This window comes from Myotis brandtii, unplaced genomic scaffold (genome assembly GCF_000412655.1).
Source record: "Myotis brandtii unplaced genomic scaffold, ASM41265v1 scaffold320, whole genome shotgun sequence".
Taxonomy (NCBI): Eukaryota; Metazoa; Chordata; class Mammalia; order Chiroptera; family Vespertilionidae; genus Myotis; species Myotis brandtii.
Genome location: NW_005362270.1, coordinates 1074771 through 1089358, shown reverse-complemented (window position 1 = coordinate 1089358; position 14588 = coordinate 1074771). Strand labels below are relative to the sequence as shown.

The following is a 14588-nucleotide window of genomic DNA, read 5'->3' as shown; positions in this document are numbered from 1 at the left end:
TACACACTTGTCAAATGGGATTGACTGACAGGCCTTTAGGTTTAAAGCGGATCAGAGGCAAATCCTAATGATTCTGTGCTAAGTGTCTGGATATAGAGCCTGTGTTCATCTAAGAGAGTTCCTATTTGCTTCAAAGCACTCACAGCCACATATTTAAAATATTACTGTCCTGTAGTTTGGTAGTTTCTCAAAATGTTAAACATAGAGTTACTGTCTGACCCCACAATCCCACTCCTAAGTATACACCCAAGAGAAATGAAAACACATGTCCAAACAAAAACTTGCACACAAATGTCCATAGCAGCATTATCATAGCAGCCAAAAGGTGGAAACAACCCAGATGCCCATTGCTTGATGAATGGATAAATAAAATGAGTTAACTCTGTACAATGGACTGTAACTTGGTCATAAAAAAGGAATGAAGCACTGACACATGCTACAATAGGGATGAACTTTGAAAGCATGACACATTGATAAGTGAAAGAAGCCAGACACAAATGGCCACGGGTCATAAAAAAGGAATGAAGCACTGACACATGCTACAGCAGGGATGACCTTGAAAGCATGACACATTGATAAGTGAAAAAAGCCAGACACAAATGGCCACATGTTGTATGACTCCATTTATATGAAATTTCCAGAATAGGCAAATCTGTAGAGACAGAGAGATGAGTGGTTGCCAGGGCATGCAGGGAGGAGAGATTGGGGAGTGATTTCTAATGGGCATGAACATGTTCTAAAATTGAGTGTGGTGAAGGTTACACAACTCTGTACTAAAAATCTTTGAATTGTACACTTTAAATGGGAGAACGGTATGGTAGATGAATTATATCTCAACAAGCCATTAAAATATTTCCTCCTTTGGCCAAATAAAATTCCTCTGCGGCCTACAAGCCACCAGGGTGTAATCACTGGTTTAGAATATTCTGGTGTTCAGCTTAGTACATGAAACTGTCACAAATATAGTAGCAATCAGGAGAATCAGTCCTTGTCCCCAACAAGCTCAAGATGCAATTAAGGAGTTTGTATTTTCTTTCAAGAAACAGACTGGGATGCTGTGGCTTTCTTTCTCGGTTTGCTTTTCTGCCCTATCCAGTCTGTCCTTCCTGCCTCCCTGGAGTTTTCCATTTGAGCAGGGATTTTTATGGTCAACAAGAAAGTCTTTCCTGTTTGCTAATGGCTGCCGACTCTTGTTTTATATATTCCCTGCCTGGCCACAGGGGACTGGATGTGGCATCTCTGCCACACGTCTGGGATGGGGGGCAGAGGGGAGTGAGCGTCCTGCTGGGCCAGGCGCAGGTGGTTTCAGTCAAAGCCATGGCACTCTTTCGTGCCTGAGCTGTAAAGTCCCAGAGGAGCTAATCATCAGAGAGATGGGAGATGCCTGCATCTCAGAGAGAGCTTGGGATTGGATAAGGGAGTAGACCTTTTCCCACCAACTCAAACCTGGGTCAAGATTTTTTTTTTAAATGGACTGTAACCTGGGAAAATAAAGTGACTGTTAAAAGAGAGAAGGAAAGATGGGGTGGAAGGTGTTTCTCCTGGAGCTGAGGCTCAGGAAGGGATGACAGAAAGGTTAGGATTTCTCCCGTAGAAACCAAGGGTTGTACGGCTTTGGGATGCCCTTACTCTGAGCCCTTCTCCACCTCCGTTCTCTGTGCTCTTCTTTCCTTATTGCTTCTGCTTGTTTATTTTCTCTATCTTTCCACAGTCTGCGTCTCTCTTGTCCTCTGGGGGGAAACATGGTGAGTACTTCCATTTACCCTTAATTTCTGTGCAGTAGCCAATATTGTTAAAAGTCCCGCAAAACTGCAATTTACTTTCTAACCGCAGGACTTGGACATTTACCACTCTAGCCACCCAGATGACTGCTTCAGACGCTTTTCTTACTTGTTTCATCTTCAGGATTTTCCAGAGTTCACCTATCCTGAAAATCCCAGGGCTAGAGTTCAGGAGAGTTAGTTCTTACTGATACTTTCAACTAAACTTTCCGCATAAAGTCAGGAATTGGAAATAGTAAGTCATAATTGATTCACTACTAATAAGCACTAATAGCTCATAATCATGATATTTCTATTGTGGTTGGGAACAGAGGTGTTGCACCAGGCGGATGGTAGCGAACCCCCTACTTTCTCCCCAGGTGGATATGGAAGCGTTCCTCACCCTCACTGACGGCGACTTGAAGGAGCTGGGTATTAAAACAGATGGATCCAGGCAGCAGATTCTGGCAGCAATTTCTGAACTGAATGCAGGCAAGGTATTGTTCTCAATCTTCTTTATTTTTCTTCCTGTTTTGAACAGCTCAGAGCTTTACTAGGATTCTAGGCCCTCCGTGTTTCCAAGGACCTTCGGGGTCTAATTTTATCTCCGGCATATTTGACAGAGGCTGGCCCCGCTTGCATGCGTCTCATGACCGGGTGCTCACTGCCTCCGAGTGTGACCCGTTCCTTTTCCAGATCTCTCTTCCCATAAGGTCGTTTCTCCCGAGATTCAGCTAAAATAGTCCCTCCAGAAATTTCAGCCTATAGGGCTGGGAAATGCCCTCGAGAGCACACTGGAAGCAGAGACCGTGATTAAGACATGCCCTGCTGTCAGGCCGACCTGTGTTTGAGTCACAACACCTGCACTCACTCCCTGTGCTACCCGGGGCAAGTCAGGTACCTCTCTGAGCCAGGCTTTCCTCGTCTGTAAGGCAGGAATGATGGCATTGATGCCAGGACTAAAATGCTTACAGCCCCTGGCACACCCATCAATCACTGTTGGTATTGTTAGCGTCCTGCATTTTTGTCTAATGTTAAATTTCACCTTTAAAGCTAAAGATTAGCAATGCCTCCCTCTCACCCAAAGGCACACATGTGCAAAACACAAACAAACAAACAAAACACGAAAAGCAAATCACACCCACTTTGCAGATATTAGTCAGGCAGTCATGTTTCATTAGCATCCGGCTATTGACATGCCTTTGCCTTCTGCTTTTTTCCCTAATGTGGCCTGGGTTTTTCTGTCTCTCATTCCAACAACAATGTACAATACTTGCTTATCTGTTGCTTTTTCACACTTTGCCTAACGGCTCCCCATTTGTTTCACTATAGTGCCGCGTCTGGGATTTTGCTGTTACAAAAACTACTGTAGTGGACATCTCTGCCTCTTTCCTTGTTCTTCTGTGGTTTAGTTCCTCAGGCTCTGTTCTACGATATGAGGTTATGTCAGAGAGCGTGATCGGTTTTATGGTTCTTTCTCTGTATTGCCAGGTATGCACAGAGTATTGACCAGACTTGTAGCACCAATAGCAAATAAATATTCAGGAAGCACTTTGTCCTTCATAAGCCGCTTTGCATACGCTTCCTCAGTTAATTGGTTTAGTCACCCTGTGGCTCAGGAGTTTTCGGACCTTCCTCCTCTTGCCTTCACATATGTGAGACAAGGAGAGGATGGAAGTGGGGAAAGCCATGTGTAGGCCATTCAAGGAAGGACAGGAAAAATTCGAGATGTAGAACGTTTTAGCCTAAATTTGAAAAAGAAGAAGAATATTACTTAAAAATCTGGCTCAGCCATAAAAAAAAAATCACCAAAGCACTTGTAAGCCATGTAACTTCTGTGCGAACCCACTCTAATATTCAAGCTGCTGTATGTATGTGAGTTGGCTTATTAGTTAGTTTCAAGTAGTTTATATGTTGGAAAAGGTTACTCAGAAATGATGACCTGAGTTTCACTTTTGATTGGTCTTAAGCCATTGATTGCTTTTTTTTTTTTCATTCCCACTTTTTGTGATTATCAAAGCAGTACATATTCATTTTACTAAATTTGCACAGTAACCAAAAAGGTGAATTTTTTTTTCCAAATATATTTTATTGATTTTTTTACAGAGAGGAAGGGAGAGAGATAGAGAGTTAGAAACATCGATGAGAGAGAAACATCGATCAGCCGCCTCCTGCACATCTCCCACTGGGGATGTGCCCGCAACTCAGGTACATGCCCTTGACCGGAATCGAACCCGGGACCCTTCAGTCCGCAGGCCGACGCTCTATCCACTGAGCCAAACCGGTTCTGGCGAAAAAGGTGAATTTTTAAAGAAATCATAGTCCATCCACCCAGAGGCCAAGACTGTTCACATTTGAGAAGATTACTCTGCAGTGTTCTGTGCCAAATGTTTGTCTTTATGTGGCTGAGATACGTATTTTTTTTTTATATCCTACTTTCTTCATTTAACATTAAAATATGCAGTTACCCATGCCATTAAGAACTCTTTTTAATATGATAAATTTTCATGGATGTACTAAAATTATTATTTTTAAATTCCTACTTGTTGGATGTAGATATCCAAACTTTCTCTAGTGCTGCAGGGGGCAACTTTGTGTATACGGCATTCTAATTATCTGCTCAGAATAGATGTTTAAAAGTGGAATTACAGAGTCAGAGAGTCTAATTCAAGGTATACGTTATCTTCTCTTGAATTACTTTCCAGAAAGAGCCAGTGAACATCCCCACCAGCTGTGGGTATGAGAGTTTGGTATGTTGTTTAATTTTTATTAATTTGATAGGCCAAAAGATGTGCCTTGTTTTAATTTGCATTTCTTTAACTATTAGATAGACAAAACACTTTTTCTACTTTTAATGGCTATTTGATTTTTTTTTTCTTTTGAGAATTATCAGGCAGGTCCTTTGAAATTCAGGGGTTTTTAAAGGGCAATTATCATCATCATCTTTAATCAGTTGTGGATGCAGGAATGATTATGGTTTTCATCATTCACAGTTCCCTCCTAAGGTTAGGAGGCAGAGAATGCTGGAACCCTGTCTCGCCCTGACCTCGTTTCTCAGGCAATTAAGGCTGAGGTGGTGTTTAATAATGGCATCGCTGTCACCCCTCCTGTTTATTTTTTTGTCTTCTGCAGTTTGCATAGTGTCACCTCATTCATTATCTCAGGTTGAGCCTCATCTCAGCCCCAGCATGCGACATTATCCCATTTTATAGGCATGGACACTCAGCAGTGGGGGGAAGAGGTGCATCATGCCTAGGATGCCCCCACTAGTGAGCGTAGAGTAAGGACTCAGGATCCTCCACCCCCACACCTGCTTCTCTGTCCTTTGCCCTGCAGCCTTCAGGTTTGTGTTGATGGAATCCTGATGGCATGTTCCCAGCTTGTTTAAAATGAACTGGAAGAACTAACTGAAGGGAGAATCCCACTGCCCTCTCAGGTGTCGGGGGTGCCACGTCAGCACTAGAGATTTCCACCCAGGAGTCTGGAGAGGGACCCCTCTGGATGTGGGGAGTTCATGAAATGAGAGAGTTTGGTGTCTGGACTCATTTAATGGACTTTTATTCTTTTTATTCTTAGCAGAGAATAATCTGCCAGAAATTACTCATTTTTAATTTGCTTTACATTTTAACCACATTTGTTTATTTTTCTTGTTTTCTAAATTTTTATTTTTTTAGTTTTAAAAATATATGTTTAAGCCACGCTGCTTCCTTTTGAGGACAGGAACTGTAGGCTTCTGCTGCTTACACAGGGTCCAATGTCAGCAGCAACCATTTAAGGTACTATTATTATTATCCCTGTTTTATAAATGCGGAAACCAAGGCCCAGAGAGACAAAGTACTTTGCTCAAGGCCACAAAGCTAGTAAATGGAGAGATAGGATTTGAACCCAGGCTGTTTGATTCCAGTCTCTTGTCTTAACCTCTGTGTATTGCTGCCTCTTGGACAGGAATTCAGTGAAGATGTTCTCTACGCTTAAAGAAACATTTACATCCCCTCCTTTTCTATCTCAAACTGTGTGTGTAAGGGGGCAGGAAGGGGAGATCTTGCAGGGATGGGGTGAATCACTGTGAATAGGAATCTGACATCTTTTGGGCAAGGAGGAGTAAGGCTGTTCAAACTCTCACACTGTAGCAGAAAGAAGTCTGGCTCCCACTGAATCCCCTGGAAATCCAAGGGCTGGAAGATCACACAAAGCAAAGCAGGGGAGGAGATCTCCCTTCCATGCTGTGTGACCCGGGCAAGTCAATCCTGCTTCCAGGGCTCTGCTGTCCATGCTCGTCCGGGGGATTGGACTCCTGTGTCTCAGGGCCTCTCCAGTCTCTGGCATGCTGTGATGGTGGGTGCTGGGGGAGAGTCTGACTCAGAGTGTCTTATTAAACTTGGTACTCTGTCAATTATTTCTCCAAGATACCCATAGGTTCTTCAAGTATGAGTTGAACAGTAACAACACTGTGTCAATTGAATTAATGGTTAAAAGATTTAACAAGACTTTCTGTGTCTGTTTTCAATTTCCTCCACAGGGACGCGAGAGACAGATTTTACAGGAAACCATTCACAACTTCCATTCTTCCTTTGAGAGCAGTGCCAGCAACACCAGGGCGCCTGGAAACAATCCCTGTACATGATCCTCCTTCCTGTGGTCACCAGCGTGAGCTCTCTGAATCTCAATACTGCCTCCACGCAGCCAGTGCGCCAGCCACCCTCAACTCTTCCCCGTTCCCTGATGAAACACTCCGTGCCTCGTCACACCACTGTGCCTTAGTCATGTTGTTCCCTCTGCCTGGAACACCCATCTTCCCCTTCCCTGCTGTGGTAGTTGATGAAGCTTGTTGCTGTAACAAACTCCAACACATTAGAGACTTAGTCTCACTTAAAGGCTAGTATGGCTGCTTCAGCTTGGCAGGTGGTTTCATACAGTGATTCGGGGGCCCAGCTTCTTTCATCTGTGGCTGTGCCTTCCCAGGGGCCTCAGAGTCTTTTCCGGCTGGCAGAAGGGGAAAGGGATGGTGAAGGTGAAGGCCTAGCCCTAGCCATTTCTTACTGTCTTGCTCTTAACTGCTCACATTCCATTGGCTCCTCCTATTCCCATTCACCAGTGGTCACCAGTAGTCACATGGCCATACCTGGATGCAGAGGACACTGGGAAATGTAGTCTTGTTCAGGTAGTGGCTTCACAGCAACAACTCTGTCCTGGGGAAGCACATGTTTTGGCAGATTAGCCTTTTCTGCTACATCTTCCCTTAAAACTTCTAACTTGTTCCCCACAGTTAGAGTCATCTATCAAATGAAGCCTTTTCTAACCCCTCCAGTCACTGGGGTCCCTTACTGCTTTGTACATAACTCTGCTTTAGTACTTCACTGCACCTACTGCATACAGCATGCAACAGGATGTGTGTGTTGAATGCGCTTTTCTTTATTGCAAAGGCAGCCTTTTATGTTGGAAAACGGAGGAGGCTCATTGTGTGAACTTGCGAGATCCCTTAGCTTTCTGGCCTTCAGTTTCCTCATCTGTGATCAGGCAAGATTATGCTCTGATACTCCACACCACTCACCCCAGGTCACTGTAGGACTTTCTGCACTTCCAAGTGAGAGCAGAATACCTTAATACAGTGGTTCTCAACCTTCCTAATGCCGCGACCCTTTAATACAGTTCCTCATGTTGTGGTGACCCCCAACCATAAAATTATTTTTGTTGCTACTTCATAACTGTAATTTTGCTACTGTTATGAATCGTAATGTAAATATCTGATATGCAGGATGTATTTTCATTGTTACAAATTGAACATAATTAAAGCATAGTGGTTAATAACAAAAACAATATGTAATTATATATGTCTTAGGCGACCCCTGTGAAAGGGTCGTTCGACCCCCAAAGGGATCGTGACCCATAGGTTGAGAACCGCTGCCTTAATATATTACATTGTGGAAGGACTTCGGTGCTCACATTTTCTAGGCAAAGAAGCAGAGAATTTGGAATGTTTTCTAAACTCTGTTAGTGCTATGTTTCTCAGAAGAGCATTGGCTCATGTAGTTTTTCTACCATGTTATATTATGTTAGAGGGCTCTGAATTTAAATCCAGTAGCTTTCTGTACTGTTTTCAAATGAGTAATTCATTCAGCCAACACTTGCTGCATTTCTGTCATTTGCTGGGTGCTGTGGGTACAGAGACGAGCTTGAGCCAGTCTCCACCCTTGAGTACCTCAACAGGCAAGAGATGTGAGTGGGAGATCCAATCCCAACCTTAGGGGACAGCACAGTGGAGTTGAAAGAGTTTGTGCTCTGGACTAAGGCTCAGAGTTCAGATCCAGCCCTGTGGGTGGCCAGCTGTGTAGCCAGAGATGGGTTACTTAATCTCTTCATTGGACCTTAGAGCAGAGTACATAAAGTACTTGGTCTGCAGGATGTACCCTAGATATGGTAGCCTTCACAGAATTCTGATCTTTATCATGAGCTCTGCAGGGCACATGCTGGCTCCTTGCGAGGCCTCTCATCTCTCCTTCCCCCAGCCATGAATGCCCATTTCTGCTCCATTGGCTTTCAGAAGTGGTCATTACTGCATTGCCCAGAGCCTGATCATGTTCTCCCTCTGCCTGTCAGTCCAGTGGGTGCTGTTGGTTCTTTGTCCTCCCATCCTCCTACCTGCTGAAGCTAACTTTCCACATGACTGGAGAGAAAGGGTTTCATTTTAGCCATCACTGACAAATGTCTTTATAATTGTTCCTCACATGCCAGCCTCCTTTAAGGAGACACAGTCATTGGGCACCATTGTGTGCAGCAGCTTGACCTCAGTGTCATTCATCCTGTCACCCTGGAAGCTGGCATAGTTTAACCCCATCCTGCACATTGGGGAAACAGACATGGAGGAGTGAAGCTGTGTGCCTGTTACACATGCAGAAGGAGCAGACTGGCTCTGAACTGAACTGGTGGACTTCTGAGCCTGTGCTCTTTCCACTGACTCCCACAAGCTCCTGGAGCAAGAAGCACCAGGGATGGCCTACGCCTGTTTGCACATGAAATACATGGCCTCTGAGTTATGTGCCTTGAGGGTTTTTTGCCAGCTTTTTGCTGTTTTCCTGTCCTCTTCATAAGCCCATATTTGTGCAGCTTCTACTCAGGTAAGTTTGATTGAACACCCACAATGCACAAGAGCTGGGCATCAGCTTCCCACAAATGCAAATCTCCATGATCTCATCTGATTACTCCAGACAGAACAGAGCTGATTATTCCCATTTGGCAGATGGGAAAACTAAGGCTCAGAATGGATGGTTCTCTTGTCTTTTTCACTGGACTCAGGTGGTTCTAAGGCTTTTTCACCCAGGAAGTTTGCGTGTGCTTGGTGAGGGATCCCTGGCACCCTTTCTGGGCCGTGATCCCTTTTCTGATGACCCTTCTCACTCCATGTGTCCCTTCCCCCAGGAGGCTGAACAGCTCCACAGTGTTTCCCTTGCTCGATGACCTTCACCAGCATTTCCCCAAGTGTGTTCCCTGGATGACTATTTTCACAGGATATTAATAGGCTTTTCATAAAGAAAAACAAAGAGGGGTGTATATGTGAAAGTGGGGTGAGGCTCTTGGATCAAATAGGTTTGGTAGACACTGGGTCACAGCAAAATTACATAATTATCTTTGCTGTAGGACATCCCAGAACCTTCAGTACACCATTGTTTGTTTTGAAGGGAGCCAGGTGACTTGTACCATTTCCCACACATTTGATCACCGAATGCTCCTTCATGGTGCTCTTGCAAGATGAGTTCCTTGGACACAAGCAACGAGACCCTGCTTTGACTGGGACAGTGGCAGCCATGAAGCCACACAGCCTCTAGGATGGGTTGAGGCACATTCAAGGGCTTCAGTTGCCTTTGGTAATGGCCTCTTCTCTCCCCAGCAGCTCTCTGCAGAGGTGACCTGCTTGGCAGTGAAACATGAAGGTGAAGGGGTCCCTGACTTTGAGATGGCCAGGACCCTGCTCAGAGGGCTCTCTGTCCTGTAGGGGAGGGCACTTTCCTAGCAGCTGTGCACTGTCCCTCCTGCCTGGTGTGTGCTGGGTGTCCAAGCCCTGCCTCCCAATGCCTCTGATGGTCAGGGGAAGCTCCCGCCTCTTTGGTTTAATGCAGACCATTACAGGGAGGCTGGCTAGTTGTGCAAGCAAAATGTTTACTTTTTCATTCAGTAAACATTTACTGAGTATTTACCCTGTGCCCACCCCATGCCGGTGCTTTGGATCCAGAGATTAAAAAAACCATCTCTGCCCTCAGGGAATTCACAGTATCTTAGAGGAGACAAGCCCATCAATAAAACATTGCAGTGCCATGTGAGGAGTCTTGTCAAAAAGGTGTGTGCTAGGTCGACAGCTTGGAGGATGTTGTCAGTGATGGCTCAGGTTTGCTGGACAGGAGTGGCCAGAGCTGGAGCCAGGCAGAAAGAAGGAGACTACAGCAGGCAGCGGGGGAAGAAAAAGGGCACCCCAGATGTGGGGGACGGTGTGTTTGAAGGCAGGCAGTATATCGTAATTGTGGGTTAAATATCGTTAAGGGGTAAGTTAGATACCTGTTTTTTTTTTTTCTGATTTCTGGTTCTTTTCTTTGAAATGCATAGAAGCCCTTTGTAACCTTGGGAAGAGTACTGATTCTAGAGTCAGCCCTCACACAGGGGTTTGGGGCTGAGCCACTTTTTATTGGGTAATATCAGGCATATTTCTTTCACTCCTGGAGTCTCAATTTCTCGTTATCTTGGGGATAGCGCTCCCCAGGTGCCGAAGATCAGATGAAGGTGAGAAAGCCCTTATCACACTGTGTGGAGTTGTGCAGATATGTGAAGTCTCCACAATGGTTGCCTATTTGAAATCCTCTCTCTCCTCTCCCAACTGCCCAGATGGAGCCATGGTTGGGTGGGTGAAGCCAGGAGCAGCCTCGTCAGAGGTAGCAGCAGCTTAGATGGCTCTGCTGGCAATAGAGTCCTAAGGTTGCCAGGGTTGGCAGTGGATCCCTGCCCTCCATCTGTACCTGATTCTGGGTGTTTGTGTCATTGGGACTCCTAGCAAGGTGGACAGAAAGAAGCAGGAAGGTTTCCCAGCCAGTCGTGGCAGGAGCTGGTCCAGCAGACAGAGCAGAAGCAGGAAAGCCTTCCAGTTTGCTCTTGCCTTAGAGCTGCCCAAGACATCCGTGCAGGCCTGGCCCAGGCTAGACAGCTGTGACATCCATGCTGACCTGTGTTGCCAAGAAGATACTTCCTGTAGATCAGGGACCTGACTGAAGGTGTTGTGCAGCACCATCCATGCCCATCTGTCCTTGTCTATTTCAAGCAAGATAATCACATCTTATTAACCAATAGATCCTGTTGAACATGTAAAGTGAATGCCGATGCTCTCCCTGATAAAGTCAGTATGGGATTCTCCAGGACCCAGGGAGAATGAATCTGCTCCCTGGGGATGTGGGTGGCGAGTCATCTCCCCTGGGATGGAGGTTCTCCTTCAATGAGGGGGCTCTTCTCTATGACCTGCAGCCTAAAAGGGGATTAGCCCTGCCTTAAATCTCATCCTTGGCTGAGAGGCCAATCTCTGTGGACAGTGAGTCACCAAAGCTTGAAGATGATAGAAGGGAAATAAACAGTCATCAAGTAGTGGGAGAGAGCAGAAAGCCTAGTTGATTTGTCTATTGACAGACATAAAAGGAGAGACTGACAGTAGTACCATAATAGTAAGGAATTTTAACATCCCATTGACATCAGTGGATAGATCCTCTAGACCAGTGTTGGTGAACCTATGACACGCGTGTCAGAGGTGACACGCGAACTCATTTTTTTGGTTGATTTTTCTTTGTTAAATGGCATTTAAATATATAAAATAAATATCAAAAATGTAAGTCTTTGTTTTACTATGGTTGCAAATATCAAAAAATTTCTATATGTGACACGGCACCAGAGTTAACTTAGGGTTTTTCAAAATGCTGACACGCTGAGCTCAAAAGGTTCACCATCACTGCCCTAGGGTAAGGTAAGGCAGGGCCACTGTATCCTTTAGTAAGAGGCCAGGATGCCATTTTGCTTCAGCACTGACCAGTGGGTCCTTAGCAACACACTTTAATATTAGTATTGTTATTTCCATACAGGGAATTGATTCTTTGAAGGATTTTTTTTTGTTTTCCAAATGTATATTAAATAATGGTGACTCTGTCTTTGATTTTGCTCATGAAGGTATAAAATGCTGCTCAGATTCCTTCTAGTGATAATTGTTATAGAGAATTTCCATACAGGGAATTGATTCTTTGAAGGATTTTTTAAATTTGCCAATATGTATTAAATAATGGTGACTCTGTCTTTGATTTTGCTCGTGAAGGTATAAAATGCTGCTCAGATTCCTTCTAGTGCTAATTGTTATAGAGCAAGCACCTGTGGTATGCCGGGTGCTTCTATAAGTGGCCTTGCTTCCTTCATAATAACCCTGTGAGGCCTGAAAATTCCCTTTCTACCAATTTGATGACTGTGACCCAGATATTAATGAACCTAGCCAAAATCACCCAATTAACAAGACAGTCAGTTTGAATGCAGGTCTCACCTCTCTCTCATGAGTCCACATTTTCTCCATGCTATCTTGCTGCTGCCCAGCACACAGAGAAATGTTGAATTGGTACAAGCTCAGCCAATCACAGCAACAAAAAACAAAACCTTGTTAGTCTGTAGGGCTTGTTCACTTTTTTTTTTATGGGGCGGGGAGAGGCATTTATGCTATAAATAGCTTGGAGATTCTCTCTGTTTCTTCTAAAAATTTTTACAAGTCAGAATGCCTCATCTCCACCTCTCCTGGTATCAGGATTTCACGTTGGCATGCTCAGCCCTACAGAACATTCGGGAAACAGGGTGGAAGGGGTCCCAATCCTGAAGAAGATAGGACCTGCTCTCCATGAGGAAGAACATTCCAGGGACCAGGGTTATCTAAAAGGGGGACACCCCCCAGATGAGCCCCAGAGGCTGGTCAAGCCCAGGGCAGCTGGAGAGGGGAATTCAGGCTTTGGATGAGGATTGGACCATGTATGTGCTTCCCAAATGACCCATGTTGGAGGTGATACGAGAAAAGCAAGTACAAGGAAATGCGTTTACCTGGGTTGGACCTGATCTTGCCAAAAGTCCCTACTACTTTTGGGGGAAGGCTGGTGGTGATGGTGGTTACTGCTGTGTGAAATGCCGCAGTCTGAGAGACACTGTTCCAAGTCCCTGTGAGGTCCCTTCCAGTTCAGTGAGTGTATGAACACCTATAAAAAGAAGGGGGAGTGGTTCCTCAATAAGTTAAAAGAGAATGACCATATGACCCAGCAATTCTATACCATATAACCCCAGATAATTAAAAATCGGTATTCAAACAAAAACTTGGACTCAAATATTCATACCAGCACTTTTTACAACAGCCAAAAGGTAGAAACAATTTAGACGACTGTTAAATGGATGAAATGGATAAACAAGATGTGGTATGTGTCTACACAGTAATGTTGCTCAGCCACACAAAGGAATGAAGTCCTGGTCCATCTACAACAACTTTGAAAACATTATGTTAAATGAAAGAAGCCAGACACAAAAGACTACGTATTATACTTCATTTATCTGAAATGTGCAGAATAGGCAAATACATAGATACAGTAAAGCCAAATATTGGGGAAATGTGGTGCCATTGCTTAATGGGCCGATTTTCTTTTGGCCTGATGAAAAGGTCTAGAACTAGATAATTGTGATGGTTGTACATTGTGGATGCACTTAATGTCACTGAATCGTACACTTTAAAATGGTTCAAATGGCATTTTTCATGTGTGTGTGTGTGTACATATACTAGTATCTACAGAACATTCGGGAAAGAGGGTGGAATGGGTCCCAATCCTGAAGAAGATAGGACCTGCTCTCCATGAGGAAGAACATTCCAGGGACCAGGGTTATCTAAAAGGGGGGCACCCTCCAGATGAGCCCCCAGAGGCTGGTCAAGCCCAGGGCAGCTGGAGAGGGGAATTCAGGCTTTGGATGAGGATTGGACCATGTATGTGCTTCCCAAATGACCCATGTTGGAGGTGATACGAGAAAAGCAAGTACAAGGAAATGCGTTTACCTGGGTTGGACCTGATCTTGCCAAAAGTCCCTACTACTTTTGGGGGAAGGCTGGTGGTGATGGTGGTTACTGCTGTGTGAAATGCCGCAGTCTGAGAGACACTGTTCCAAGTCCCTGTGAGGTCCCTTCCAGTTCAGTGAGTGTATCAACACCTATAAAAAGAAGGGGGAGTGGTTCCTCAATAAGTTAAAACAGAATGACCACATGACCCAGCAATTCTATACCATATAACCCCAGATAATTAAAAATTGGTATTCAAACAAAAACGTGTACTCAAAATATTCATACTAGCACTTTTTACAACAGCCAAAAGGTAGAAACAATTTAGACGACTGTTAAATGGGTGAAATGGATAAACAAGATGTGGTACGTGTCTACACAGTAATGTTATTCAGACACACAAAGGGATGAAGTCCTGGCCCATCTACAACATGGATGGACCTTGAAAACATGCTAAATGAAAGAACCCAGACACAAAAAACTACGTATTATATGACTCCATTTATCTGAAATGTGCAGAATAGGCAAATAATAGATACAGAAAAGCCAGATATTGGGGAAATTCGGTGCCATTGCTTACTGGGCCGATTTTCTTTTGGCCTGATGAAAAGTTCTAGAACTAGATAATGGTGATGGTTGTACAACATTGTGGATGCACTTAATGTCACTGAATCATACACTTTAAAATGGTTCAAATGGCACTTTTCGTGTGTGTGTGTGTGTACATATACACACATATATAT

At 44.3% G+C, this 14588-nt stretch overlaps 1 protein-coding gene across 2 annotated transcripts in view; it reads left to right on the top strand.

The window, feature by feature from the left end:
• ANKS6 (ankyrin repeat and sterile alpha motif domain containing 6) overlaps nucleotides 1-7148 on the top strand; it is a 39739-nt gene extending 32591 nt beyond the window's left edge. For both annotated transcript variants that reach the window (XM_014543220.1, XM_005870650.2), the window contains exons 14-15: nucleotides 2141-2257; nucleotides 6280-7148. In XM_014543220.1, the coding sequence (XP_014398706.1) occupies nucleotides 2141-2257; nucleotides 6280-6384 (222 nt within the window). In that variant the 3' untranslated portion in view covers nucleotides 6385-7148. The remainder of the gene's footprint in view (nucleotides 1-2140; nucleotides 2258-6279) is intronic.
• The last annotated feature ends 7440 nt before the right edge of the window (nucleotides 7149-14588 follow it).